At 36.8% G+C, this 24,790-nt stretch overlaps 5 protein-coding genes across 9 annotated transcripts; 2 read left to right on the top strand and 3 right to left on the bottom strand.

The window, feature by feature from the left end:
* Nucleotides 1-28: 28 nt before the first annotated feature.
* Nucleotides 29-1,422, bottom strand: LOC115882471 (nurim homolog). The gene is made up of 5 exons (XM_030900542.1): nucleotides 1,087-1,422; nucleotides 863-1,035; nucleotides 482-646; nucleotides 295-428; nucleotides 29-239 (listed from the first exon to the last, which is right to left on the bottom strand). Exons 1-5 carry the CDS (start codon nucleotides 1,217-1,219, stop codon nucleotides 101-103), a joined length of 744 nt encoding a protein of 247 aa, XP_030756402.1. The 5' UTR covers nucleotides 1,220-1,422; the 3' UTR covers nucleotides 29-100.
* Nucleotides 1,423-1,570: 148 nt separating this feature from the next.
* On the top strand, nucleotides 1,571-13,482 carry LOC115882251 (CCR4-NOT transcription complex subunit 1). Of its 2 annotated transcripts, none has more exons than XM_030900187.1 (22): nucleotides 1,571-1,946; nucleotides 2,302-2,502; nucleotides 2,570-2,744; nucleotides 3,570-4,007; nucleotides 4,730-5,210; nucleotides 5,263-5,484; nucleotides 5,553-5,781; nucleotides 5,840-6,143; nucleotides 6,199-6,602; nucleotides 6,662-6,951; nucleotides 7,610-8,140; nucleotides 8,195-8,405; nucleotides 8,464-8,592; nucleotides 8,651-8,866; nucleotides 8,994-9,317; nucleotides 9,369-9,649; nucleotides 10,395-10,821; nucleotides 10,924-11,069; nucleotides 11,130-11,318; nucleotides 11,374-11,569; nucleotides 11,629-13,163; nucleotides 13,225-13,482. In XM_030900187.1, exons 1-22 carry the CDS (start codon nucleotides 1,845-1,847, stop codon nucleotides 13,301-13,303), a joined length of 7,110 nt encoding a protein of 2,369 aa, XP_030756047.1. In that variant the 5' UTR covers nucleotides 1,571-1,844; the 3' UTR covers nucleotides 13,304-13,482. The 2 variants fall into 2 exon arrangements, with proteins under 2 accessions (XP_030756047.1, XP_030756048.1); XM_030900188.1 differs by having other exon boundaries at nucleotides 1,572-1,946; nucleotides 8,651-8,860.
* A 13-nt stretch (nucleotides 13,483-13,495) lies between these two features.
* LOC115882253 (vacuolar fusion protein CCZ1 homolog) lies at nucleotides 13,496-18,705 on the bottom strand. Of its 2 annotated transcripts, none has more exons than XM_030900192.1 (9): nucleotides 18,587-18,705; nucleotides 17,973-18,234; nucleotides 17,824-17,917; nucleotides 17,563-17,769; nucleotides 17,318-17,493; nucleotides 14,655-14,938; nucleotides 14,421-14,605; nucleotides 14,142-14,358; nucleotides 13,496-13,617 (listed from the first exon to the last, which is right to left on the bottom strand). In XM_030900192.1, the coding sequence occupies exons 2-9, from the start codon at nucleotides 18,143-18,145 to the stop codon at nucleotides 13,559-13,561; spliced, it is 1,395 nt and encodes a 464-aa protein (XP_030756052.1). In that variant the 5' UTR covers nucleotides 18,146-18,234; nucleotides 18,587-18,705; the 3' UTR covers nucleotides 13,496-13,558. The 2 variants fall into 2 exon arrangements, with proteins under 2 accessions (XP_030756052.1, XP_030756051.1); XM_030900191.1 differs by having other exon boundaries at nucleotides 18,452-18,662.
* LOC115882252 (protein halfway) lies at nucleotides 18,609-23,915 on the top strand. Of its 2 annotated transcripts, none has more exons than XM_030900190.1 (9): nucleotides 18,609-18,693; nucleotides 19,193-19,421; nucleotides 22,118-22,435; nucleotides 22,492-22,652; nucleotides 22,709-22,879; nucleotides 22,945-23,103; nucleotides 23,156-23,266; nucleotides 23,325-23,493; nucleotides 23,555-23,915. In XM_030900190.1, exons 2-9 carry the CDS (start codon nucleotides 19,193-19,195, stop codon nucleotides 23,662-23,664), a joined length of 1,428 nt encoding a protein of 475 aa, XP_030756050.1. In that variant the 5' UTR covers nucleotides 18,609-18,693; the 3' UTR covers nucleotides 23,665-23,915. The 2 variants fall into 2 exon arrangements, with proteins under 2 accessions (XP_030756050.1, XP_030756049.1); XM_030900189.1 differs by having other exon boundaries at nucleotides 18,682-18,906.
* On the bottom strand, nucleotides 23,692-24,651 carry LOC115882255. 2 transcript variants are annotated; one of them, XM_030900193.1, is made up of 3 exons: nucleotides 24,341-24,651; nucleotides 24,013-24,220; nucleotides 23,692-23,937 (listed from the first exon to the last, which is right to left on the bottom strand). In XM_030900193.1, the coding sequence occupies exons 1-3, from the start codon at nucleotides 24,529-24,531 to the stop codon at nucleotides 23,833-23,835; spliced, it is 504 nt and encodes a 167-aa protein (XP_030756053.1). In that variant the 5' UTR covers nucleotides 24,532-24,651; the 3' UTR covers nucleotides 23,692-23,832. The 2 variants fall into 2 exon arrangements, with proteins under 2 accessions (XP_030756053.1, XP_030756054.1); XM_030900194.1 differs by having other exon boundaries at nucleotides 23,990-24,220.
* Nucleotides 24,652-24,790: the final 139 nt, after the last annotated feature.

Consider the following 24,790-nt stretch of genomic DNA (forward strand, 5'->3'; position numbering starts at 1 on the left):
ATTATTTTTATTTTAAAATATAAATTACTTTTAATTATTTTAAATATGTAAATGTAAAAGGCAGGTCAATACTATTTATCAGTATTTGAAAGAAAGTATATTAATATGTATGAAGTCGCTCCAATTCATGATATTTTCTCTGATACATATATTTTTGATAATTATAATCTTCACCATCCGTATTCCATGCAATATACATATACAAAGTTAGGATTGTTCCTAGCAGTAGTCGATCCAAACTGAAATAAATTTTGATATAGAAAAATTGCCACAATTTCACCAATAAATATTTACGTCATGGTAGGATAAAACCAGAACACCATTAAAAAGCCTAAAAAGCTGGGATGTCTCATGTGGGATGTAAGTTTCCGTAGCCGATGAGATTTTCTTTGATTTGGCTCAGGAAGATTAATGATACTATAATATATCTAAAAAGAATCAAGTTCATACCTGCAAAACTATGGTGAAATTTATTACAAACCTGTTTCAAACCCAGTAATTCTGTAACATCAGTACATATGTTTGCCACATAAATAATAATCCAAGCTACAGAGTGAACTCCAAAGTAAATCCATGATAGAGGTTTATAAGACAAATTTAAATGCCATAGCACTATTGTAGAGGTCAACCAAGATTTCATGATAAACTAGAATATTCAATTATATTTTCTGAATTCTCAATTATACAATACGATGGAAAAAAAAACGGCGTCAGCGATGGCTATGAAATGAAGATTGCTGTCATTTTATATGTAAAATTATATGGGGAATGTCATCGATCATCATTGCCAAGCCAACTGGACGCCGTTTTGTTTTCGATTATACAGTATTAATACATAAATGTAATTATGTTGTATACTTACTAAAAGAGATGCTGCGGTGGCAGTTGTATATATGCATCGTGACATATCATCCAGTTTAAACTTACTAAGACAGCTTTTAAAACGCTCTGAAGCCATTGCTGAATGTTGTACTATGAAAAGAACCAATAATGCCATATCCTTTAATAAGACCCACGATCCCTCAAACCATATTTCTGCAGAAAAATTTAAAATATTTTTCTTACCAATAATTATTTTCATAATACCTTCATGCGTTTTTCCAGTTTCTTCTTTAGGAAATGATATAAAGTATGTAAATTCCATAACAGAATAAAACAGACAAATAAAACTAAAAGCAGCAAAAAGTAACTTAAAAAAATATAGAACTTTTAAAATCATTTTATGTATTTATAAAAAGTAAATAAAAACTTTAGAGATTTTTAATTAGTATTGTTTACTAAATTCCTAGAATTGGAAATGTTATGCATTCCCATGAAATTCCCATAAACCATTCAGCATTTCAGCAATCAAACAAAATCACAGAAAATCAGTAGAAAAAGGTAAACAAGTTTATAATATAAATATCTATTACGTCATCACGTCATCAAAGTCAAACAGTCGGGTGGGGATTTAATTAATGAACCCACAGATTATAAATAGGAGGAATAGACAGTAGGGTTGTTTGGTATTTAAATTATGGCAACACTATAAACTGACAGATATCATTGATTATTTGAGGTTTTATTTTTATTTTACTGTTCTGTATTCTGTAGCAGATAAGTGGTAACCTTCGGAAGGTTGCATGTGTGTTAGAGAGTGATTCTAATTTTTCTTATGGCGTATTCGATTACGATGAGTTTTATAAATTGAGATACAGGTATACAATTTAAGTCTCGATGATGGTCTTGGACCATTGTAATTTTCGTTATCCTTCAAAAACTAAGACTCAGTGGAACAAGTGCAAGTGCGTATTGACGAAAGCTTCAAATACGTTTGAAGCTTTCGAGTCCGTGTTCATGGAACTATGAACCTTGATTCATTGTCTTTTACTTTGTCTCAAATAAGTTATTTAATCGCTACTTTAACGAAAAAGAACTACAAGCTGGTTGTAGCAGAACTCCTAGAGGTATGTAAAAAAAATATTTAAAAAAACATTGCTCAGCTGACAAAAGAATGAAATATGACAGATTGGAGAAGCGCCATATTAGTTGTTTTTTTTTCATACAAACATGTTGGAACTGGAAGTAAGGTACTGACACGAATTTGTTGTTAAATAATGCTTCTCCTATATTTAACATAGTTAGAGTTCATTCAGTTTATATCTAACATTTTAGATATACACAAAAATTTGATTTAGAAAAGAAAATCCTTCCACTTTCAAATTAGTCTAGCAATTTCACTAGGTACATAATGAAATGTTTAAAAATAAACTGAAACTTTAGGTTTTTGTGTTTTATTTTTATGAAATTGTTTTGTTAAAGGTAGTCACTTTACATGGTCTTGAGGCAGACCGTCACTTGGTCCAGTGTCTGTTCTCGTCAGTGAATTTCTCTAATCAGACAGTCAAAGTTGCTACACCTCACATCCAATTATTATTGGACCAGTGTGCTCGGTTACTGAATACACCATCCTTACTCACAGCAGTTTGTTACCTTACTGATAGACCTTTGGTAAATGAAAAGGTAGGCACAATGTTTCATCAGTCATAGAGGATAAATACTTATAGAATAATTATCTCCTTTTTTTTAGAATCTGAAGGTTGGCCCCCAGTTTTTTTCCCAATTGAGCAAGCACTTGCGCCTTTCTGCTGTTCAGGAGGTGTTATTTGCTTTAGCTCTTCGTCATTCTTCAATATCAGAAGTTTCAAATCTAGCCCAGAGCCATTTGAGGGTTACCGTACCTCTATTAGTGCAGTCCTATATTGGTAAGTATAATACTATCGAAAAAAAAAAACAGCGTCAGTGATGGCTATAAAATGAAGATTGCTGTCATTTTATATGTAGGTAAAATGATATGGGGAATGTCATTGATCGTCATTTCAAAACCAACTTGACGCCTTTTTTTTTGATCATATGGTATTACTTTCATATTCTATTATTGTAACTTGTTACAAGATTGAAATGAAATTATTACACTTTAAGTGTAAAGACAGAATAATATACTTTTTCTTATTTACTTTCCTTGAGTTTCCAAGGAGACATTGGTTTTTTTAATGACTGGGTGACTGGTTTGGGCTCAAAAATAAATAAAATTCTGTGATATGTATTGTTTTAATATAAAAGAAAAATATTTTAAATATGAATCTTGGTCTGGGTTTTATCCTTGTTATTATTCTTAAAGTTACTCAACCGCTTGGTTAACTTGTGTGGCTAACTGGTGGTCAAATTGTGAACTAATAAAAATGAATGAAACCTTAATATGGTTATATTATGGTATTGGATTATATATTATATACAGGGTGATTCACGGCCTTGGCACGTTAGATATTTATGAAGAACCGGTAGTTAGAAGAAAATATGTAAAAGTTTATATATATATTTATATAAATATTTGGTATGATCTTATGTGTCTAATAGAAACTAACTGAACATTCTTGTTATTAAATTGTTTTGCAGTACTAATATTTTATTTAAATCCATTACTACATAAGACCTTTTCAATTTTTATTAAAATGATTAGCACTCATTTCAAGGGATTAATTTTTAAGATATAGTTGAAATCTTTTTCTGAGCGAATGATTTTTTTTAAGACACAGAAGGCAGCAGCCGTCAGCACGAAGGCGGTCTTCACGAAACCAGCCCCGAAGTGCTACACTTCATCTTGTCCGCCATCTTGGAGTCTCCCAAAGAAGTGGGCCTGACGAACGAAAAACACACGACCTTTTTGCACACGCTACAAAAAGACTTTTCGAAGGAACAGGTGCCCGTGGTATTGGCGCCCTTAGTTTACCCTGAACAGTTCGAACTAGCTCCCGAGATGTCGTCCGAGGGTCCGGGACTAGCCGGAGGTATCCTGGATACGTCTCTGGCGGATCTCATTAAAGAGGTGGGCTACGGATTCACCTCGTCACTGGAGGAATGCAGGAATACCATTTTGAAGTTGGGAGGACGCGACATTGCGCCCTCTACAATTGCTCGCGTTCTGGCAGTCATGTGCCGAACTCATACCGGATTAGACGAGTCTCTAGGTTTGTGTTTGGCTAACAGTGTACATGGTGGTTCAAGTTGTATTCGGGAAACTTTGGCAGCATATTCTGCAGATAAAAATAAGTAAAAAAGTTTGTTTAAATTTATGTCCTAAAATGCTTCGTTTCAGTGGTACAAAAAACAGAAGTTTCATTTTTATTTAATTTTTTTTCCAAATAATTTCGGAACTAACGTTTATATTTTGAGTGTTTGAAATGAGAAATTTGATTTTGATATCAACGAAGAAAAGGGTAATAAATTTTCGTCCGTACTTTTATAAAAATTTAAAATGGAAATAGTCAATACATGTAATTATTGACAAAAAATAAACATGTTGTAGATAGTTACTCCCAGACAATATTTTGAAATGAAACTTCTACACCCTGTATCTCCGAAACTAAGCACTTTAGAACATAAATTTATACAAACTTTTTTACTTATTTTATCTGCAGAATATGCTGCCTAAGGCCGTGGCCCAACATAGTTGGACGCGTAGAGCGTTGCGTAGCGTACGGCGCGGCGGAGAGGAGTGAGTACAGTGGCCCCACATTTAGTCTTAATAGGAAATGAGCAGTAGGCGCGAAAATTTCAATCAGCTAGCAAATACGCGTCAAGCAATACGCTTCGCCGTCCTCTCCGCTTATGTGGGACACGCACTAAATTTCTCGAATACAATTCGGACCACCCTGTATATAGCGTTTCTTGATTTTTAAATATCCTACAGGAACATTCAACAAGACAGCAGATGTTAGGACCTCGTGGAACACAGAAATATTTGTACAGGCTTTAAAGGAAGTTTCACCTTCACTCCAGTGGAACAACGTGGTGGCGGAATTGGACCATCCAGAATTCGTAATCAAAGACAGACAGGGACTGTGCATATTGATTAGCGCTCTACGCCAGGGATTTCAGTCTCTAGGATTTCATCCGGAAACCTTTCCAGTCGATCACTTTTACAAGAGATGGGCTAATCTGGAGGGACAGTTCAGTTTGATCCAACAGATTCTGAAGAACTCCGACGTATTCTGTTTTGTCGATTATCCCTGCGTGTCCGTGGCAATTGACGTGTTGAAGACGCCACCGGAACAAGACAGCAAGGAATTGGCCAACTGGAGATCTTTAAATTTGATTGAGCTGCTTTTAAACGTGTCGGAGTTTGGCCTGTACACTCACGTTCAGGAATTATTTAAAGTGCCTGTTCACAGGTATAAATTGATAAAATAACTATTATTATTTTACTTTTTTTTTTTTGTTTAGCTGTCCCGATGTTTTGGTGTTGGCTCTACTGCAAATATCGGGGCCAGTTACTCTACTCAGACAAGAACTGTTGACAAATTTGATTCCGATATTTCTGGGGAATCATCCCAATTCCGGTATAATACTTCACCACGCTTGGCACACGCAAAACATCAATATCAAGCCGGTTATTATGCACGCCATGGCGGAATGGTATGTCAGAGGAGAATGCGATCAAACCCGGTAAGTTTCTTGCAGTTATATTATCTAAAAGATTGAAATTTTTAGGTATGGTGTTAATTTTTTTGTAGGCTATCTCGAATATTGGATGTGGCCCAAGACCTGAAAGCGCTCTCCATGCTGCTGAACGCCCAATCTGCTCAGTCATACCCGTTCATAATAGACCTGGCTTGTCTGGCTTCGAGACGGGAGTACCTCAAACTGGAAAAGTGGTTGTCGGACAAGATCAACGAACATGGTGAAGGCTTTATTACGGCCTGCGTCAAGTTCCTTCACAGAAGATGCCCCCAAATTGGAAAAGTAACAATTCAAATTAAACAAATAGGAAATACTAATTTTAAAGCTCTTTGTCTTGCAGGAGGACTTAAATTTAATAAATAAATCGGGTCAACTGCCCGCTGACACTCTAACCACAATGATGGTGTGTCTGCAGAGGTGTATGAATAACGTGAGTCCTGAGTGCCAGGAAGCCATCATAGCCGTGATCAACAGTTGTTCGATGTTGCTGAAGACGAGGCAGCAGAACCCGAACGCGCTCGTACGCAGCCGGGGCATAGACACCACCCTTAACCCGTCAGTCTTTGCCGGACAACTCTACAATCACGCCGGAGTGGACCAGATTCAAAGTTTAGGAACGAACTTGACCAATTTAAATCTGGCCGGTAAGTGATATCAATCAATCCAGTAACTTATTAGCTGATGAATTTTCGTTTAAAGGCCCAACAAACAATACTTTCAACTTACAAGGGGGTTTGGGTCCGCTGGTGCAGTCGCCCGCGTCCCCTTCGCGGCTCCTCAGCGGCCCCTCAAACAGTCCATTCCCCCTTTTGCCGATGCAGCATCAGGGACCCGTGGGCACCAGTTCATCGTTGGTGCTGGGAGTGAACCAAATAGGAAATTTGGGAAGGCTGGGCCCCACCGCCAACATAGACAAAACCCGTATCCAGGACTACAACCTGTTTCCCGAGGGATCGCCGCACGTGTCCAAGGAGATCGAGGATGAGGCCAACAATTACTTTCAGAGAATCTATAATCATCCCCCGAATCCATATTTATCGATCGACGAAGTTCTCAGTATGCTTAAACGCTTTCAGGATTCACACAACAAGAGAGAGAAAGAGGTTAAAAATTGTTTTGAAAAAATAAATACGTTAAATAAATAGGTAATTGTTCTATTTAGGTTTTTAATTGCATGCTGAAAAGCCTCTTTGAAGAATATAAATTTTTCCCGCAATATCCTGACAAGGAGCTCCAGATAACGGCTCAGCTTTTCGGGGGCATCATAGAAAGGGGTATCGTAACTTCGTATGTGACGTTAGGTTTGGCACTAAGATTCGTCTTGGAAGCCTTAAAGAAACCCGAAGGATCCAAAATGTACTATTTTGGAATAGCTGCGTTGGATAAATTTAAAACCCGTTTGAAAGAATATCACAAATATTGCGAACATGTGAGACAAATCCCGCATTTTAGGTAAGTTTGTAGATTTAGTGGTAAAAATAGTTTTTCCCGCGACTTCATCCGCATAAAATTCGAATTTATTATCTTATATATGTAACTCCTAACCACAAAAAAGACCTGCCAATACCTTTCTATTACATTACATAGGTACAGTACGTTTTTAACAATTTGCTAGTGTCTTGAAAATTTGTAAAACGGACACAACTGTCAATGACGTCTGCGTCCTCGCGCGTTCGTGTTGCGCATGCCAGAATAGCTCACAAATGGCTTTTCTTACTTCACACTTATCTGTTGATATTATGGTATCTAAACATATTAATATAAAGTGTTATATTTATTATAGCACCTAGTGGCAATATTTAAAAGCACTTATTACATGTGTCTAGTTGTAATTGATAGTCTTTAAATAAAGATAGTCGTTTGACAGAGTTTAACCGAACCGCGTCTTATTTTTCAACATTATCGTTATATTTTGGACAATTAACACAGTCTCATTATAAATTATAGCGTATGTATTAGTCTCGTGTACAAGCTGTATTATTCTAAAGTTTCATCCATTCAGTAGTTTTTGCGTGAAAGAGTAACAAACATCCATACATACAAACTTTCGCGTTTATAATATTAGTAAGTATAGACTTTGAAAAAGTATCATTATAAACGTAACTTTTAGCGATTTTCCTCAACACTTACAAGAGTACGTCGAATATGGATTGCAAGGCATGGAACCCCCGTCCAAACCCGAAGGCTCGGTCCTTCCCGCCAGTTTGGCCGCTATGTTAGCTCCGCCCAACGTCTCTGTTTCGCAAGTTTACAAGACTAACACTACAGTGAGCAGCACCGCGTCTAGTAAGACGAGTACCACCCCCGCCAGTACCCTTGGCAGTCGACCTTCCATCGCCAACGCCACCAACATCGACACTCTGCTAGTGGCCACCGAGAAAGAGGAAAAGGCTATCGCTCCACCCGAGTCTTTACAGGACAAGACCGCCTTCATTTTCAATAATCTGAGTCAGCTAAATCTGAAAACGAAATGCGACGAACTCAGAGACCTCGTCTCGGACGAGTACTACCCCTGGCTGTCACAGTACTTGGTGATGAAAAGGGCGTCTATCGAATTCAACTTTCACGGACTCTACTCGAATTTTTTGGATACTTTGGCCATAATTGACATTTATAAGATGGTTGTAAAGGAGACTTTTAGGTAAGGTCGAAAAATGCTCTATTTCTCAGCAATTTCATTGAATTTTAATTTTAGAAACATCAGGGTACTTCTTAGATCTGATAAAGCAATTGCAAATTTTTCCGATCGGTCTCTATTAAAAAATTTGGGACACTGGTTGGGAATGTTGACTTTGGCGCGCAACAAACCCATTCTACAGATAGAGCTCGACTTGAAATCGCTTTTGGTGGAGGCGTACCATAAGGGACAGCAAGAACTTCTATATGTAGTGCCATTTGTCGCCAAGGTACCATTATTTCATTTCATTTAATTTTAACAGTAAAGTTCTTACCCATAAATTATAGGTTTTAGAATCTTGTTCGAAAAGCAAAGTATTCAAGCCTCCAAATCCCTGGACTATGGCGCTTATGAACGTTTTAGCAGAGTTGCATTCTGAGCCAGACTTAAAGCTAACACTCAAATTTGAAATCGAAGTAAAAATTCCGTTTAATATTTTTTTTTAAAACAACGGAACTGAATAATTTTTTTAAGGTGCTTTGCAAAAACTTGGAAATCGATGTGGCCCAGTTAAAACCGGCTGTGTTTCTCAAGGATCCCGAAAGGATTCGGAAGATCGAGTATCAGTTGTCTCAGCCCGCCAAAAAAGAGCCCATTCTATCGTCCTCCCAAGGAAATCAAAGCAGTAGTCTGGCGGAACCAGAACTCGCAAATATTATTGCTGGCCAATCGACAAGTTCTCCGGTATTGGTTTGTTTCTTTTTACTTTTACTTTGTTACTTCTTTACTTATTTTTTGCTTCAACTATTTGTTTTTTTGTGTACTTTTTCGTTCTGCCGAAAAATATTTCTAACTTAAAATTTCGCACGAATTTCAGGTAATGCAAAATATCAGTACGACTCCCACTTCATCTATGGGAGCTCCTCCTGAACCCCGCTTCAGTTATTCCGACATTCAAATGACTGGGATGCAGGCCCTCCAAAACTACATCGTCATTTCGCCCAACATCCTGCTGTTCCAGAGCCACTCGCAGCTCAAGGGGCTGGTACGCACCGCGGTAGAACGCGCGGTACAAGAATGGATCGCCCCGGTCGTAGACAGGGCCATTAAAATATCGCTCCCCGCCTGCGAGAACATTATCCGGAAGGACTTTGCCTTGGAACCGGACGAAGAGCGGATGCGTCTCGCTGCCCACTACATGGTTTGTGTATTCGCTTGCTAAAATTCGTTGTTTTATTTAATATTTTTGTAGGTGCGGAACTTCACGGCTGGGATGGTGATGATCACCTGCAGAGATCAGTTGTTGACCGCGATTAACACTCATTTAAAACAGGCACTAAATGCCCAGATGGTGACACCCGGCGTCCAACAGAAGGACATGATAGAACAGGCCGCCAGCATAGTGGCCAGCGAAAACATGGAACTAGCCTGTGTCTTTGTCCAGAAAACGGCCGTGGAAAAGGCCATTCCCGAAATCGATAAAAGATTGATGAGCGAGTACGAATTAAGACGAATCGCCAGGAAAGAAGGAAGGTACGTATTTTTTGTGTTTTAAACTGGAGCGAAAACTAATACAGTACAACCTCGATAATCTGGATTAACAAAAACCAGGCTGACCCGGATTAAAATACAATCCCGATTATTGAAACAACAAATTTGTACAAGTATTACCTTTAAAAACAGATTTTATTTAAAAAATAAATCAAGTATAAGATATCTATTAAGAGACAAAAAATTTACGTAAAAAAGGTAAAACTTTTTTATTTAAATGTAATTTTAAGTTGTCTAACTTGACTGTACTCATTCACGAAAGTTGTTTCTTTGAGTCTTTGTAGAACCAGCATAATATATTGAAGAGAAACATTATGTTTTGCCCATTTCAGGCACAGAGTGGCCCCTTTATTTGTCTCATCATTTTTAACTAGAAGTTTCGTTTATAAGCATAACTTCGTTTATAAAGCATAACTTAGTCCGTTTTGATCCATGGGCTGGCATCGTCACTAGCCAAGTTATCAATAATCCATGGCTCCAAGCATTGTCAACAAGTAGAAGCACGCAAGTTGAGGCAAATTTTGATTTTTTAAACATAGTTTGTTCTTGGAAATTTTGATTTTTTTAGCACTTTTTAAACGTAAAACACGTGATACGGATTATCAATTTATTGAAAATCCGAACTACACATACACATGTTGTGGAAATGTTCATCTGGATTATCAAAGAGTTTGGTTTACCGAATTCGGAATTATCGAGGGTGTACTGTATTAAGTAAAATTTTCAGGTGTTATTGCGACACTATAGCTCTGGCTTACCAAGGCGATCACATGCCCGAACCGATTCGCTTAAAAGTGGGCAGTTTGACGGGGTCCCAAATGGCCGTGTACGAGGAATTCGCGCGGAACATCCCGGGTTTCCTGCCCAGCGAGCGGGACGCCGCCCTGCTCATGCAGAAATCGAGCATGGCCCCCCAGATGGAGCCTCAGTCGCACCCCGCCACCTCGTTCGCCGTCGGGCAGTCAGTGCTCGCCAATGACGAAGTGTCGATGCTGTTCGAAAAGCTGACGGCCGACGTGGACCAGTTCATCCAGCTGACCAGCACTCAAGCGCAGTACAGTCATATGTATCAGAACATGCTAGTGATCAGGGACTGTGTGTTTCATTTCTTGCGCACAAGGGACGTCAATCCTCCACAGGCTATTGTGCATAAGGTAATAATTTGTTGTATTTTATAATTCTTAAATCATTACAAATTAGATGGAATTAATTTCTTTTAATTTTAATTGCATGAAGCTAAACTTCGATTTTTTTAGTGTGTTGAGAGCTTGCAAGATTGTTTAGTTCCCACTCTAAGCGATAACGATCCTGTCGTTTTGCGTTTTAAGGAAGTGATCATTCGAATTTTGAAAGCCATACAAGGAATCGCAAGCCAACAGTGGACCAATAAACTCGTTACGAGGTTTGTTTCAAAAGTTTATTTTCTTATTAAAAATTAATACTGACATTTTTCCATTACAAGATATTTGACGGAATGTCGCGAGGAACAACAAAGATATAACATCGATGCCGTCGACACCTTGATAAAATCGGGACTAGTGAATGTGCCCCAATACGACATGGCGCTGGCCCAGTGTTTGGAAAACGGACTGAATTATATGGGAGTTAGTTTCGCTATGCAATTGGTCGAACTTTGCCTAATAAACGATAGGTAGGGATTGTTACTTATTGCTACTGAATTTCGCACAGTAATTGTGTCCTCGCAGGTCCGGCCAGTTTGTAACGGAAAGCGATTTGTGCAACACCGTCGAAGTGCTGGCCAAGATCCAAACTCAGACGAGACAACCTCCTGAAGGTCTCGGAAACATAATTGATATTATCAGACAAAATCCCGATACCGCTTTCTTTGGGGATCGGGCGCCCATGGGCCCCACCGTTCACATTCATAACGGCATTTTACAGGTAAGTTTTTTTCTATAAAAAATATAATTTAAACACTGCCTTTTGGCCTCTTTTCTTAGGTGCGCGCCCCGAACTACGAGGACCCACCCGGTCTAGTGGAAAAGACTGACTTCCTATTGCGAGAATGGATCAACATTTACAACTCGCAACATCAAGGCCGCGACTCCACCAAAGCCTTCAGTATTTTCGTGCACCAAATGAACGTGCACGGCATTCTAAAGACCGACGACCTAATCACCCGCTTCTTCCGCCTGTCAACTCAGTTGTGCGTAGAAACGGTTTACAGAGCGCTTCTAGACAAATCCAACACAAACATGTCAACGCGTCCTAAATGTTACCACACCCTAGACGCGTTCGTCCGCTTGGTGTCGCTGCTGGTCAAGCACTCTGGCGACGCCAACAATACGACCACCAAAGTACACCTTCTGAATAAGGTACTGGGCATTGTTGCTGGCTGTTTGTTGCAAGACCACGACACTAGAACCGTCGAATTCCAGCAGATGCCCTACCAAAGGATCTTCACCATGCTCTTCCTGGAACTGAACGCCCCCGAACCCATCTTGGAAGCCATCAACTTCCACGTGCTCACCGCCTACTGCCACACCTTCCACATTTTGAGGCCGTCGAAGGCGGCCGGTTTCTGCTACGCCTGGCTCGAGCTAATCTCGCACCGAGTTTTCATCGGCCGCATGCTGGCAACCACGCCCCAGCAAAAGTGTTGGCCACTGTTCGCGCAGCTCTTGGTCGATCTGTTCCGGTATCTGGCTCCGTTCCTGCGCAACGCGGAACTCGCCAAACCCGTCACCATGCTGTACCGGGGCACTCTCAGAGTACTTCTGGTGCTGTTGCACGATTTTCCCGAGTTCCTATGCGACTACTACTACGGCTTCTGCGACGTGATTCCGCCCAACTGCATCCAAATGCGGAATCTCATCCTATCCGCTTTTCCGCGAACCATGAGACTGCCCGATCCGTTCATTCCCAATCTGAAGGTCGATATGCTTCCCGAAATATCTTACGCGCCTAGGATCAACACCAATATTTCCCTTACCATTTCACCGGCCCAGTTTAAGAAGGACCTGGACTCTTATTTGAAGGCTCGCGCCCCCGTCACTTTCCTGTCGGAGCTCCGGAGCAATTTACAAATTTCCAACGAGCCCGGCGTGCGTTACAATATATCTCTGATGAACGCGCTGGTGTTGTACGTGGGCACGCAGGCCATCGCCTACATCAGGAACAAGGGCCTCACGCCCAGCATGTCCACAATCGCGCACAGCGCTCACATGGATATTTTCCAGAACTTGACCGTTGACTTGGATACCGAGGGGCGTTACTTGTTCTTTAATGCCATGGCCAACCAGCTGAGATACCCCAATAGCCACACCCACTATTTCTCCTGTACGTTCCTGTATCTGTTCGCGGAGGCCAATACGGAAGTGATTCAGGAGCAGATAACGAGGGTTCTCTTGGAGAGATTGATCGTGAACAGGCCCCATCCCTGGGGTCTTCTTATCACGTTCATTGAACTCATCAAGAATCCCACCTACAAGTTTTGGCAGCACCAGTTCGTCCACTGCGCTCCGGAAATTGAAAAGTGAGGAAAAGAAAATCTATTTTTTTGGGGATTGCGTTAAACGATTTGCGTTTTGTTTCAGATTGTTCGAGTCTGTAGCCCGGTCCTGCTTCGTGAAGACTTCCGTGCAGATGCAACAGGAAACTGAAGTGCCAGAATGACGTGACGTATATATGTAAAAATAGGTTTGTTGATTTGAAGGCAGTGGCAAAATCACATTTTAGTTTTAATTTTTTGATTTAGATTATTGTATATGTTTTACGTTAGAAATTTAAGCATTTTATAATAAAATTTAGGTACTTATAAATACTGTGAATAAAAATGTTGCACTAAAAACAAATTGTTTTTTTTTAGTTATTTTTATTAAAATTTGTTCGCTTTGTACATAGTTTTTATACATATTTAAAACATCTGCTCTAAAATGGATGAAAGAAGATCCCCTTAAGTTCATTATCGCATAACTTTTTGACCTCCTCTGAAAAAAAATATTAAATACCATATGATTTTAAAAATAATTATTTAAAGAAATTGTTGGAATAAATAGGTTGTTCTTATACCGTATGATCGACAAAAAAACGGCGTCAACGATGGCTATGAAATGAGGTCGCTGTAATTTTATGTGGGAAATGTCATCGATCGTCAGCTCCCAGCCAACTGGACGCCGTTTTTTTTATCATACGGTATTAGCTATAAGTACCGTATGATCAAAGAAAAAACAGCGTCCGAAGAAATGATCAAGAAAAAAGGCGTCAGTGGCTATGAAATGGAGATTGCTGTCATTTTATATGTAAAATTATATGGGAAATGTCATCAATCGTCATTCCCAAGCCAACTGGATGCCGTTTTGTGTTCGATCATACGGTACAATATGCTAAAAAAAAAACCACGTTAGCGACGGCTATGACGATCGCTGTCATATGTAGAATTATGTGGGCAATGTCATTGATCAGCATTTCCAAGCCTACTGGACGCCATTTTTTTCGATCATATAGTACTTACCACTTATCTTTATCAAATTAGCATTTTTCGTTTGTAAAACTATGTAAAACTCCCTAAAATTACTATTTTTTCCGACCACCCAATAGTCGTTTTTAGTTTTTACAATGCTTTCTCCGGCCCGTCCAAGAAATTCGTTTTGATCTTTCATATCAGCCATAATTTTTAGAGAGTCTTTACTACAGGTACTATTTTCGGTTTGCTTATTATCTAGATGTATCTAGAAAAAAGTTTTTTTCGTAAAAAAACCTGTCAAGATCACAAAATCATGTTTTAACTCACCGTACTTTTATACGCCAAATTAATTTTGTTAAAGTAAATAAATTTAGGAATGGTATCTCCACTGGTTATTGATGGCATAATTTGTTTGGAACAATATTCCGCTATTTCTGCAACCACACAAGACAACCTGGGATTTATAAGTTCATCCAATTCTTTAAACAATTCTAGAGTTAAATTAGTGTCGCCTAAAAAATATATTTAGCAAAACATGACGGTATTTTTGGAAAGACTTACCTTTAATAAATATGCAAACTGTGGCACTCAAACATCTATACACAGCTAAATGATGCTCCTTAAAGCAGTCGTTTGAGAAGAGGTACACTCTGGGTACAGTGCCGACAGTTTTCGCTTGTTTTAAATTTGTCGGTCCGGTAATAAAACGGCCACGTTTTAATGTAGCAAATGGAGAATTTCTTGGCATAGAACCTCCTTGAAGTTCAGTCTCGATGTTTGCGGGCAACAGCATCCCTATTAAATACTGATACATCACTTTCATATCATTTGGCTCGATACCGCTCCTACAACCAAAGTCTAGTTGTTTTGGCACTTTTTTAAAAGAATACTACTAGACCAAGAACAGTTAGATAACCTAATAGGACTGCTCATTCAGCCGAAAGTGTCTGCCAGGTGCACGCGAAAACTCCTCGCTTTGTGGCGTCAGTCGTAGCCCTACACGGATTCTTTACCATTCGGACTGTGTGACTTAATTATTTTGTCGATTTTAATTGTGAAAAAGGTGTTTTTTGAGCTATAGAGTATTATTATTTATATGCTTTCATTTTGTGTTGTGCATTGTGACTAAGGGCTTACAATATTGTTTATTAACTATTTTAAAGCAAAATATGGGAGCACTCAAAGAATGCCTACAAAAGGTGATGCTAGGAACTGCTGTTCTTAAAAATGCATTATGCGAGTACTTAATACGATTTATACAGTTCATTTCCTATAAGCTGTTTAAATAAATAAACTAAATAATTAATGTATTGCTATATACTTTTACTAAAATTAAACGTGTTTAGACGTTGCAAATTTGCATAAATTGGCATTAACAGGGTACAAAAAGGCATAGAATATTTTTACGTTACCAGATTGCAATTTTTTTATTTATTCCTAACAAACCAAACCAACTGATAATGCCTAAGTTATTTCAAATCTTACTTCAAGTATCACAATTATTAGGGCACCTACAATTATTAGGCCTTCTGGCACTAAATTAAAATAAATTACCATTTTAATTAAATTAAATTAAACAACACTGCGTCTAGAGTACATGGTAGTTATATTCCTTATAATTCACTAACAAATACACCGTACCTACATACAATTCTCATATCATTTGATGGTCCTACACTTGTGATCACCAATTTTATTTATATCTATTCATAACGGCGCGAGAAAAGAATAATAAGAGGTTTTAAGCACACACATCATTTTGCAGGCATTCTATTTAGAGTGCTTCCGTGTTTTGCTTTAAAATAATTAATAAACAATACCGTCGGCACATAGTCACAATCACAATCCACAACACCAAAAGTATTTATACACTTTATAGCTCTAAAAAAATTGTGTGTGCACTATGTGCGCATATTTAAAGTGAAAGGTCTTACTTTGGTCTGCCTGTCTGTGCGTCTGATGACTCCATACAGATACCACGTGCCGAGTTTGGTGCCAATCGACCCATAATTAAAAAATTCATGATGATTTGGTACATTTAGAGGCATTGGTTCGAAACGTCGAGGGCGTCATCCAGTAGCCTGTCCCCAATTATGCCGAAATCGACCCACATTTTTCTTCAATATCAAATCGTTAGTCCCACCCTGATGACCTTTATTGGTTGAATTTAAAGACTTCGATTGGTTAGAAAATTACGCAGTTTTTAAATTTATTGCATTTTCATGGCTCCTATACGATTTCCTTGTAATTGGTGTCATTTCATATTTTCATTTCCATAACGATTTCGCTGTTTACGTATAGTCTAAGACATGTCTAAGAGCTAGCAACGTTTTCGAGAGAGAATTTTAAGAAAGCTGCTTCTTTAATATATCTTTTGCTATGCTCTCCTGAACAGAGTGCGTCTGGCTGCCGGTAGACGTTGCGTTCACTAGATACTGCGCATCATATCTGTACTCAATATCTGTTCACTACTGCGCATCACAAATTCGGCCTGTATTTTAGGAACTAAGGAAGGAGGCTAGGACCAACATATGTGAAGCATATTTAGTTTCATAAAAAAGTAGCATGAGTAATATGAAAATCACATCATTGTATCTCTACTGATAAACGAAAAATCCCATAAAACACACGTAAATGGGATACCCTGTACAGATGCTATGCGCAGTAGTCTACCAGCAGCCAGACGACCCGCACATTGGAAGGAGAGCATAGCAAAAGATATATGTATTAAAGAATCACCTTTCTTAAAATTCTCGTTTTCCCGACAGTGCTAGCTCTTGTATTACTCTATTATCTTTGCTCTTGTACTATTATCAACTATTATATCTTTATTAATGTTAGATTAAATTTGTCACAAAAGTGACGTTGACGGGCTGGAATAAAACATTTATGAATGAAAAGTGGCGCGAAAACGCTATGATCAAAATCAGAGCGCCGTCTGACCATCATATCAACGGATAACGGACGCATGAAAATCCTGACTGATCCTGACGCTTATCGTGTGTCACGGCCTTCAATGTTTACTCCCATCGCGCGTAAAGAAATTCCACTTCAAAACCTTAAAAAGGATACCTTTTTCGCAATTAAAATTGACAAAATAATTGACGCACAGATACACACGGAAATGCAGGAAATCGGAGCTGCAGGGCGGGAAATAGCGAATGAACGTCTTGTGTGGATGTGCAATCGTATTAGTTTACCGTTCTTGCTGCTAGACTGCTTACCATATTACATGCTCATTATATAAAAATGTTATCTCTTCTATACATCCATAACTTGATTCTAATAAGTTAACAAAACATTGAACTTTTAAAAAAGTTTGTCTATCCAGTGGAAGATACTGAATACCCCCATAAAGGTTTAAAATATCTGCATTTGATAACTTTACAGTTTTAAGATACTAAAATAAGCACTGTAAATTTTAAATTCCTTCAAATATTGAAAAAGTATATAATATATTATTACTCACCGCATTAAAAAATGTATCTAATCTGTTTCTTAAAATATCTGCATTGCCTGTGACTAGTGTTTGTTCCAAAGTACCCCAAAATAATCTATACATGTAATAAGCTTGGGAAAGTATGGCTTCATAAACATTATCTTGGATATCTTCTTCCATATATTCATTAGAGCTAACACTGTCTTTAATCTTCGTTACTAGAGGAACACTAAGAGTCTAAAATATGTTTAGGAAGGCATTAACTAATTTCAAACTGTACCAGTATCTCACCATTACAATCCAGAAATTTAATTCGGGTTGGAAATATAACTGCCTTAGTTTATTTGTATGTAAAGAGCTGACATAGCTGCTAGGCCTGAAAGTTCTAAAATGGAAAAACTTTAACATGAGAAATATTTGGGTAATAATACAGAATTTACTCTGTAAATTGAACAATTCCTTCGACGAGACCAATATTCTTTATCTGAATTTCTGTACTCTCTCCAAATGGATAATAATATAATATCTTTTTGTACTCTTCATTCTCTTTGGCTCCATAAGATGAATTAAATATAAAGAAATTTTTAATCTCTATGTTTTTCTTGTTATCCATAGTAAGAATGATTTATCTATTAGCAGCTTTTTATTACTTTAAAATCATTAAAAATCATAGAAACATTATTAGACAAAAATATTTTACACCTACAATAAAATCACAGAATAAAATCAAAGATTTAATTTTCATGTTTTGAATGAAGTAACTCAGCTGTTTACAGTTTACTCATCAGCTGATAAACTTGTTTATTTGGTCACATACCATTAAATTGAGAGCAAATATTTAAAGCATTTACATATTTTGAATGTTTTATATTGATATGACAAACTGAAGTAACAAAATAATATATAAAAAAGGACCAACATTTGTAACTTTCACCACAGAATTGACTTCTACTATTTAACTAGCGATTACATGTGTGTATACAGTACACAAACTTCCAATCTCGTAAATTGATAATTGGTTTACTCAATTTTATTTATGAAGACTTTCCCACACCTTTAACAAATTTGCTTCTAGATTATTTCCTATAATTTCCAACAATTACTTCAGGAGAAATATGATTTTTATTTCTCCTCAGGGTTTCAGTCAAGGGATTTCAGTAGGTATGATCATGGTATGACGAGTTGCCTAAAAATAGTTTGAGATTATTTTAAAAGTTTTCTGAGTTTTCTCACAACCTTCTATTATAAATAAACCATAATAAACTTCAAGATATCAAATCAAGGATGTACTATTATTAGTTTGTTGCTGTTATTTGTTAAGGAAATGTTTCTTTGTTAAAGAATTTTACTATAATGATTGTAAACTTGTAAAAGGTAAGAATGTATGCTGCATTGATATAATAATCTAATGGACCTATGTTTAAACAATGACTATTCTATTTTACGCCTTTAGCCATTCCTTGCTGTATTAATTATAAATAAAAGTGTTTGACACTTTTAATATCAAGTATATTTTAAGAATGGCCATTGCTGCTTATGCTATCGGATTAAAAATAAATTGTAAATTTTTATTACGTACATTCTGAGATAAATTGCATTAAATTTATAATGGCACAATAATTATACCTACTTTCTTGTACTAAATTTATTTTTTTTTCAGATGCAAATGAGTTATTCTCTGTACTTTCTATTCTTGTTAATAATTCCTACTCACTGCCTTTTGCCCCCTGATGACAGTAGTTGTCACAACCATTGTTTTCATCAGCCTTCCGAATCATGCCCACCAGTAACAAGTCCCTGTAAGTGCCAGAGATTATCAAACTGTAATAATGCCGCAGTTTGTTGTAATGTTAACGCCTTTACTTTAACTGAAGGCCTAGCCTGTGCCAGTAAGTATACCTACTTAAAAATTTGTAATAGGTAAGTTGTTTTTACATTAGGATAATCATATTTCTAAATATAAATTATTAATCACTTATGTGCCAAGTGTAAGAATGTAATAAAGTAAAAAATACCTACTTACCTGCACTGAATATTTAGAATTAAGCAGCATGAAAAATACTATCTACAAACTATCTCAACATTTCAACTAACGTCTAGCGTTAATAGCATACCTACATCTTTTAGAACATATATTTCAATAACAAAGCATTTAACATAAGAATGTCAATATACATTTAACTATTTGAATTTCAATTAGCAATTTGGGTATTTTTTATAGGTCAAAATTTCTATCTTTTTACTGGCAACAGTGGCAACATGCCTGCTGCCCAGATTTTCTAAACTGTTTGAACTTTGTATGTGTAATAGACTAAAAAAGTTTTTAATGAAGTTTATGGATATCATGGTATATAGAGGGAAGATCCACGAATACTGCCATATATCAGTTTATCAAATTAGTTATAGATCATTTGGAATATGGTGAATTGGCGGTGGGATTGTTCTTAGGTCTTTCTAGGGCATATGATTGTCTGGGAAGATACTTATAAGAAAACTAGAATCATATGGAATAAAGGGCTCCGCAAAAAACTAGCTGGCATCGTTCATGTTTGACAAATCTCAGATGGTGGTTATTACAAAAGACAGAGAAACCTTTCAATCAACACAATTGTCCATAAACATCGGTATATGTGTTTTGTGATCGGCATAGTACAGGAGTACAGGGAAGTATTTTAGAACCACTGCTATTTATGATATTTGTGAGTGACCTTAATATGGTAACCAGTATGTACGGCAAACAACGGCAAATCACGCTATTGTGAAATACGCAGATGGTACGACTCTTTAACAGATGCAAATTAATGTACAAAAAGTTGTTGAGTGGTTCAATGCGAACAAACTGATTTTGAACCAAAACAACCCAAAAGCAATGTTGTTCTGGACAAGAGGTTCCAAAATAAAAATACCTAGTTCTAGTTACGTCAATGACGAAACCACTGAATACTGTGTTTTATAGTTTGATTTTATTTCTTCTCACAAATTAAAACCGCCAAAAAATCGCTAAACCGCTAAATGATTTTGTTACCCGCTAAATTAAAAAAAAACCGCTAAATCTAGTAAAAGTATAATTTTTTTGAAAACCATGTAGAAATTATGATATGAACTAACAAAACCTGTAAATTTTCCTCGCAAAGGAACATTTATATGTATGTTAATTATTTTGTTACTGTATAATCATGATACAATCTGTACAATTATTTTGTTTTTTCATATTAAGGTGCGTTCATACCGGCTGCGCCGTTCCGTGCTGCGCCGCGCAAAACCTTTTTTAAACATGTACTTTTGAAGTTTATTTTTTTTAGCGCGCACAAAAATATATGTTAAAAAAATGATTTGAGCGGCGCGGAGCGGCGCAGTCGATGCGAACGCAACTTTAGATACAAATTACAACTTGATTTAATAGATGACATTTAGTAAGGCTATAATAATTAAGTGTATCAGAAAATACTAACTTTAATTTAATCTAGTGCTTTGTATAATTTAGTTTTTTAACAGACCTATTAAATGAACCATATGAACCTATTGAACGATCCTATGAAATGAACCTATTAAATATTAAAAAAAAACGCCTTCCAGTTAGCTTAAGTCCTCTACTCATGCGGCAATTTCTTGTCAATCTGCAGGGCACAATTTGCAGGCACCCTGCAGATTGCTTTGTGTGTAGAGTAATTGTAACAATAATAAGGGACAATTTGCAAATTGGCGATTGGCTCGGCTGCCCAAACCATTTTATTTCCGATTCCTGCAAGTTGGGACGAGTGTAGAGCGCGCAAGAAAATTCCACAGAAACCGACTGGCGGTGTATCGTTTCGTTTTGTTTTAAGTATTAGTAGCAACTGTTTTAAAGTGAACAAGATGTTGGCCCTAGAGGAAGAAATGGACGCAAATTTTGACCTTTATAAGGACATGCCTTTCCTTTGGGATAAGCAAGATGCCCTTTCCTTTGCCTTAACCAGTTTTTGATCCACCGCCTTCTTTTATTATGACTTGGAATTACAGACATTGCTAATGCAATGCCAACTTTTTGTTTTTTTTGTTAAATATGGAGCCATAATAATATCACAAAGCTCACAACTTTGTTGTCTCTTGAACTGATTGCTGTCCTGCTAATTGCATCGTATGGAGGGGAGCGCCAATTTGATACAACACACAATCTGTTGGGTCCTGCTAACTGAAAAAAAATTTCCGCGTGAGTAGGGCACATTAGAAATCTCATTCCCAGTACAATTTATTTTACATACCTATTAAGGCGCGTATTCATTATTCGAACGAACGAATGAAGGAACGAGCGAACGAGTGGAATTCGGTATATTTGGACGGGCAACTGAACGCATGCGGCCGTTCGTTTGCTCGACCATCCGTTGCGAGTCGGTACATCAAAGGCTTCGCAAACAAATGAGTAGATGTTATTCGTTCGGTTCTAAAATTCGGTCCCGTCCATTCTACTACCGAACGAACCAACGAACGATCGTTCGTTCGTTCGGATAGTGAATACGCACCTTTAAATGATGGCGATCTTGATTTCATAGCCATCGTTGACGTGTTTTTGTTGATCATATTTTACTAAAATGGATATTTCTTTTAGATATTAGCTCAACGACAGATATAAAAGCTTTACACATACGTAATGCTACATTCGAGTCGTTCAATCTTACCGTGCACCAGCAAGTTTGGAGAGTTCTTCTGTATATGACCATTACCAATGGCAACATTACGCGCATCGACGGCAAATTGCCAAAATCCACTAAAATATCCTGTTTGGATTTGTCTTCGAATCATATTAACTCGATCGAAGAACGAGCACTGGGACAGTTGTATAATTTAAGCTTTCTCAATTTATCTCACAATAATTTAACGCAAGTGCCTAGTATTAGAATGGAAAACGTCACCGTGGATATATCCAGTATGTTGGCAATGCATTACTTAACAAAGATCTGCTTTATGTTTTCTTTTGACCAGATAACACTAATTTGGCGTGCTCAAATTTGAAAGTAAAATTAGGCAACTCAAAGTTGACATTTACCAATGAAAATGAAACGTTTTGTATCACCTCTAAGGATTTCGCATGGTTTCAAACAACGGCCACTTTGCCCTTCTCTCAACTTAAACGAGTTCACGAAGTAAATTATCCTTAAAGTTTTTTTTATTTCAGTTATAGAGACATTTATTGTTTTAGCTACAAAAAAATTGCGTCCTCAATTGTACCTGCAGCATGTATCGACTGAATCTGTCCCAAGTAAAACTTGCATCTTTTGAAGTGGCTGTGAATTGTTCAAATAAAAAATTTTCGGCCTTACCAGTGCCACTACCGCCTAATACCATTTTCTTGGATGTTAGCAGTAATAATGTAAGTAATTCGTAAGTTTAGTGATGAAGGCGTATTAATAATAATGATCATTCAAATTTACTCAGATAACATCCATAAAAGAATTGAAAAGTGAATCTTCCTACGAAAACTTACGTTATTTTTATGCAGACAATAATCAGATATCTTCTTTAAAACCTTTAGAAGGAACTAAGTTTATCAATAATTTTGATACACTAAGCCTACAGAGAAACAAAATTAAATTGGTAAGAACTATTTTAATAACGTTTATTTCAAAACTTATTTAGTGCATATCAGTTAGATACCTATGTTTTGGATAACATACAATTTGAACGGAATTTCAACCAAAGAAGAGTCCGACTAGGTTTCAACAATTTACACTGTGACTGCAGTACTAAGAAGCTGAAGGTGCAAAACTGTTTCTTAAAATGTTGTATTTTTATGCAAGTAGTTGAATATTTTGCAGGTATGGCTTTTATCAAAATTGAGTCATATACCTGATCATGACGATATACGTTGCGAGAATATGAATGCCAAGGTTACTGAGTTGGATCCATCGAAATTGTGTCAGAGCCCTCAAGATTGGACTGATTACATCTACTATATTATTACAGCAGAAGTTTTACTATTAGTTGGTCAGTGCTTTGGTATTTAATTATTATACCAGTACCATATTATATAGGAATTTCTTTACAGGATTAATCGTCAAAGTATCATATGATTACTGGGTGTTTAAAACTGCTGGATATTTACCATGGCCAGCCAGTAAGATGCCCAGGTTACCGTGTGACTGGTTGTGTGAATAAAAGACTTGTTAAATTAAACTGGAGTTATAAAAGTAAATAATGTAAATTTTATTGACAATCGTAGTTTAATATACTTTTTCATTTTTAAAATATTTGTTAATATAAGTAGTAGTAATGTACTCCTTCAAACTTGGAAAAAACCGAAAAATTGTGTAGGTTGTCCAAATTTTAAAACTTCAGAACAATAAGAAGTAAAGCTGATGTTAGTGATATTCCTAATAAGGAACAGATTAATACACAAGACACATTTTTCTTTTTGTTTTTTTTCTCTACCTAAAAAAATAACAAATAATCTGAAATAATGTACTAATCTATTATAAGTTACAAATTTGATGAGAGAGATCCTACATTTAACTCCACTTCATTAATAACATTCTCTAATGACAGCAAACAATTGTTCACACTGATACATATTGGTTCCAGTTTAACATTGGCTAGATCAACGACACTTTTTGAGAAATATGATGTATTGGCAAAATGCTTATTCAAATGAATTGATATTTGGTTCAGTATTAAACATAAATAAGGCCCATTTATTTTAAAATTATGACTCTGCCTAAAAACCCGTTTTTTTTTGGTAAAATTAGATTGGCTTATGAATAAAATTTTAGTAAAAGTAAACATATGATTAATTTTAAATATCTTTCTAAACTATCTTTATTAAGAACCTACTTACTCTGCATGTAGTTGCATATTCTTTGATCGTGATAGGATTTTATTTCTAGTTTCTTTATCACATATTTCCAAAAGTAATAAATCCTCGTTATTTAACAGTTTAAGGTCTTTGTAATTTATGTTATTTTTTCTAAATTTATCAATAAATTCTACAGAATCACATGTCCTTAAAACTGTTTCTAAAAGATCCATTTTTGCCTTTGTTTATCGATATCGATAATATAAATTTTAGAAAAATATTGGGTTAAGTCCATGGTTGCCAACACAGTTGCCACAGACAGTTGCCAACTCTGGAAATGATCTGCAGTGAAGTGCAGTGGGATTACTACAGCGCAGGTACAGCGCTTAGGGTGCAGCCACACTATCCTAAAAACGGCGTATCGGCGTAACGACCTTGAATAGATTTCCAGTAATTCTATTGGCTGAAACATTCATCTGTCATAAATTTTAT

This window comes from Sitophilus oryzae, unplaced genomic scaffold (assembly GCF_002938485.1).
Source record: "Sitophilus oryzae breed Bouriz unplaced genomic scaffold, Soryzae_2.0 scaffold_177_pilon_pilon, whole genome shotgun sequence".
NCBI lineage: Eukaryota > Metazoa > Arthropoda > Insecta > Coleoptera > Curculionidae > Sitophilus > Sitophilus oryzae.